Raw genomic sequence first — 3,758 nt, 5'->3', positions numbered from 1 at the left:
GACAACATCTGCAAAGCTATGCTGATGCTTTATGAATTATTCACATGTACATTTACATAGGTGTGGGAAAAAAAGGTTATCAAAATCACATTTGCAAGGATGCATCTCAGGCTGGTATCTGGGTGAGCTGCTTTCAAACCATGGCATGGCGTATTGAAGAGTGTATAGCATGTACTTTCATGTCTACTGTCTTCACCCTGTATGGACCATTTACATTGGTGAAGTATGGTTAATGTAAAGGAAAATCAATAGTCATCAGATTGACCTTCTGTTCATCAGCAAGCTGGGCTCCACAATGAAATAGTCTCTCCCATCCTTTTCCAAAATGGAGGGATATCAAAGAACCAGCAAATCAGAATGCATGCCCTGAAAAAAAATTAGGGAATGGTAGAATACTCCCAGAGAGAGTCTCATCTGACAAAATGCTAAATACCATTGAGAAACAATAAATCTGCAGATTCGGCAATCTTGAGCAAGCAAATAAGTGCAGGAAGAACTCAACAGGTCAGGCAGCATCCATGGGGAGAAATGGTCCAAACCAGCGATGTGGACTGGATGCTGAGTTCTTCCTGCACATATTTGCTTGCTCAAGATTGCCAAATCTGCAGATTTTGTATTTCGCAATGGCATTTTAGCATTTCGTCAAGCGAGATTATTCGGCCCATCATGTCCAGACCTGCTCTGGAAATATTCTCCTGTCAGACCTGCCGAGATTCCTCCCCCGCAATTCGCTGCTGACAAATAGGCTTGTCCAGAGAAGGTCCCGGGCTCGGGTCCAGGGTGGCGCCAGTCTCCGAAGGGAATAGGAGGTGGAGTCGAACCCCCCCACGTCCAGGAAGAGGTGGCTGGGAATGCTTAGTACTAAAACTAGAACCTCTTCCCTGGGGCAAACGCAGCTTGAAATCACACCTTGAATATCCGAATCATTGCCACAGACTACTTGCCTGGGACATTTTTATTTCAGTTGAAATAGAGAGAATTTATGTTACAACACTCATTAATAGATGAATGTCCAACACTGGCTGAAATGGGAGAATGGCCTTTGAACGGATTTGACAAGTATTTACAGCGTTTAAGTGCCAAACGGAATATTTTACAACACAGTAATTTACTGCAAGCCTTACAGTCCACATAGTTCCTGAAAAGGGAACCAAACAATAATGCACTTCGAGTTCTGAAAGATGCCGGAGTACTTCCACTCTAAAGCCTGCAAGAGGGAGATGGCTGATGCGAACCGAAGTTGTGACCCCCTCCAGGGCTCTCGGACCTTCATTCTCCGTTGGGATTGACGGGTGGGGTGGGAGGAGGGGGCGCAATTCATTGACAGGCGTGTAGCCTGGAGCTCTTGCCGACACCGAGATCTCCTCCCTTCTGGATCCGACAGGACAACCCCTGGGCGCAGTCGCACCTCTGGAATATCTCCAGCCCGTGCGAGCCTTTGCGTTTGTGCTTGGTGCAGACCTGACCGTCCCTCAGCACCGGTTTACAGATCTTGGACCAGAAATGTCGAGCGCAGCACAGCCCTTGCGCACAGTCCGAGGACCGAAGGCACACGTCGCCTTCTTGACCTGGAACGAAAGCGGGACATACCTTATCAAACCTCCTCAGTCAACCACTCCCATTCCCGCCTGATCAGTTCGCTCCCCAGTGTGTCTCACACCTACTTTTGACTGGGTTCGACCTTGCGGGGAGCGTTGTCCTGCGGGGGTGGGTGCCCAGAGTAGCCTGCCAACTCTCCAGTAAGGTCCCCTCCTGGAGGTGTTCCCCATCATTGGAAATGCAGATGCCTGAAACAAAATTATATCTCACGGTCAAACGCTCGTTCACATCTTGACACATGGAATGTCCCTCCCAATAATACAGTTCATCAAAAAGCATGGTGTAACACACAGACCGCTTTAAATAATCCCTCTTCCATCGGGGCTCTGCGATTAGTCAGGGATTGTTTAAGGTGGGACCATGAGTGGGAAGGGAAGGCTGGGAATCACTGCTCAATCGTTACTGACATATTTTGCTTGATTAAAAATATTAATTGGTCCATTTCCTTTGGAGCTACGAAACCGTGAACATAACGAGACCAATAGGTACGATCAAAACTTTTCCTTTCCACCCACATCCCACTTTAAGCAGTCCCTGACTAATCACAGAGCACCGATGGCATAGGGCTTACTTAAAATGGGATGTGAGTGGAAAGAAAAGGGTTGAGAACCAGTGGTCAGCGTGGGACATGGCACAGAATTCTTCAGGGTGATACATTGGCTGGATTAAAATGATCTTTCAAACGGCTTCCTTTATTTTATGCTCTTTACCGCATGGTGACAACTTTTCATAAATGTGGGATTGATATCAGTGCTGAGATACCGCCGGCCCCTCTTCTGCCCTAAAACACTAGACACTCCTCTAGAGAGACGGGTTCTTAACACTCCGACACTTTAAATGCTGAAAACATTCACGTTATTTCCCCCCCCCCCCCTCACACACACAAGGGTCAGATACACGTCGCTGTGGATTCACACTCCAATCCCCCCTCCCCCCTTACACACACAAGGGTCAGATACACGTCGCTGTGGATTCACACTCCAATCCCCCCCCCCGCCCTTACACACACAAGGGTCAGATACACGTCGATGTGGATTCACACTCCAATCCCCCCCCCCTTACACACACAAGGGTCAGATACACGTCGATGTGGATTCACACTCCAATCTCATTCGTGTCACAGATCAAGCTGGAAACTTCGACCCGTAGATTTGCATCTCCCTACACACACCCTCGCCCAGCCGTCACCTCGCACGCTCACTTCAAGTGTTCCTCCCCTCCACTCCCTCCTCGTTCCCACGCTCACCGTTGTTGCAGCGAGCTCCCGGACAGCACATTGCATCGCGGGCACAGCGTTTGCGGCGCCTGCGGCAGTTCAAGCAGTGCTGGCCGCCAGGACGGGAGCTGGGACAAAACTGGTCGACGGCGCAGTCCTGATCTTCCCAGCAGATGGAGAACTGAGAAAAGAGGAGCAAGGTTCAGTCCAAATCACGCACAGTCCCTCAGACTCCCCGCATCACAAGTACCCACGGCTACTCCCCCATCCTAGTGCACACCTGCCCAAGAAACTTGCACAGACTGAGAGGGAGGCATTGCTGGGATGGCATCGAGAAATGCCCCCTTCACAAGCACGCCCAGATCAAGAGATCACTGACAATATCCTACATTGGGCTTTGGATTTGCTGGGTTGGACGTGGCAGTGTTTTCCTGGGAAACCTTTACCTGCAGTTGCTCGATGGCGTGGTTCAGGTGGGCGCCGTATTGGACGGGGATCTGGGGAGTGACACTGGCCGTGTAGCCGGCACCGTGAACCGCTCCGCTGCCCGTCTTGATGGCGTTGGAATTGAAGGAGCTCCCGGCCCCGGAGAAGCAAACAGTCACGAGCACCACTTCCCAATACATGGCCGTCCTTCCAAGCGGCCTCGGGCGAGATACACTCTGAAGGGAGACGGGTTGAGATTCCGTCTTGCCCAGAGGTGCCAGAGGTGAAACTGCAGCAGAAACTTTCCCTCTTATGTTGATTCCACCCGGCTCGGCGGCCGATTTATAGAACCGAGGGTGTTCGTGTTCCCGCCCCTTTTCGCCATGTGTAACAAAACCCGGGGCTGTCAAACGCTTGGCTTTTTTTTTGTTGTTTGCAGCCCGGAAGGATGAACGCAGACTGGGCAGGACCGCTGACACCTCTCCTTGGCTTCCCCCCCACCCCCCCCACCCCCCCC

At 50.9% G+C, this 3,758-nt stretch overlaps 1 protein-coding gene across 1 annotated transcript; it reads right to left on the bottom strand.

Annotated features, from left to right (window-relative positions):
- Positions 1–934: 934 nt before the first annotated feature.
- Positions 935–3,519, bottom strand: dkk1b (dickkopf WNT signaling pathway inhibitor 1b). Its single transcript, XM_069899494.1, has 4 exons — positions 3,262–3,519; positions 2,846–2,996; positions 1,665–1,787; positions 935–1,568 (listed from the first exon to the last, which is right to left on the bottom strand). The coding sequence occupies exons 1-4, from the start codon at positions 3,439–3,441 to the stop codon at positions 1,318–1,320; spliced, it is 705 nt and encodes a 234-aa protein (XP_069755595.1). The 5' UTR covers positions 3,442–3,519; the 3' UTR covers positions 935–1,317.
- Positions 3,520–3,758: the final 239 nt, after the last annotated feature.

The sequence above is a fragment of the Narcine bancroftii genome, chromosome 10, assembly GCF_036971445.1.
Source record: "Narcine bancroftii isolate sNarBan1 chromosome 10, sNarBan1.hap1, whole genome shotgun sequence".
NCBI lineage: Eukaryota > Metazoa > Chordata > Chondrichthyes > Torpediniformes > Narcinidae > Narcine > Narcine bancroftii.
The sequence above is the reverse complement of the archived record's forward strand: the minus strand, read 5'-3'. Positions and strand labels throughout refer to the sequence as shown.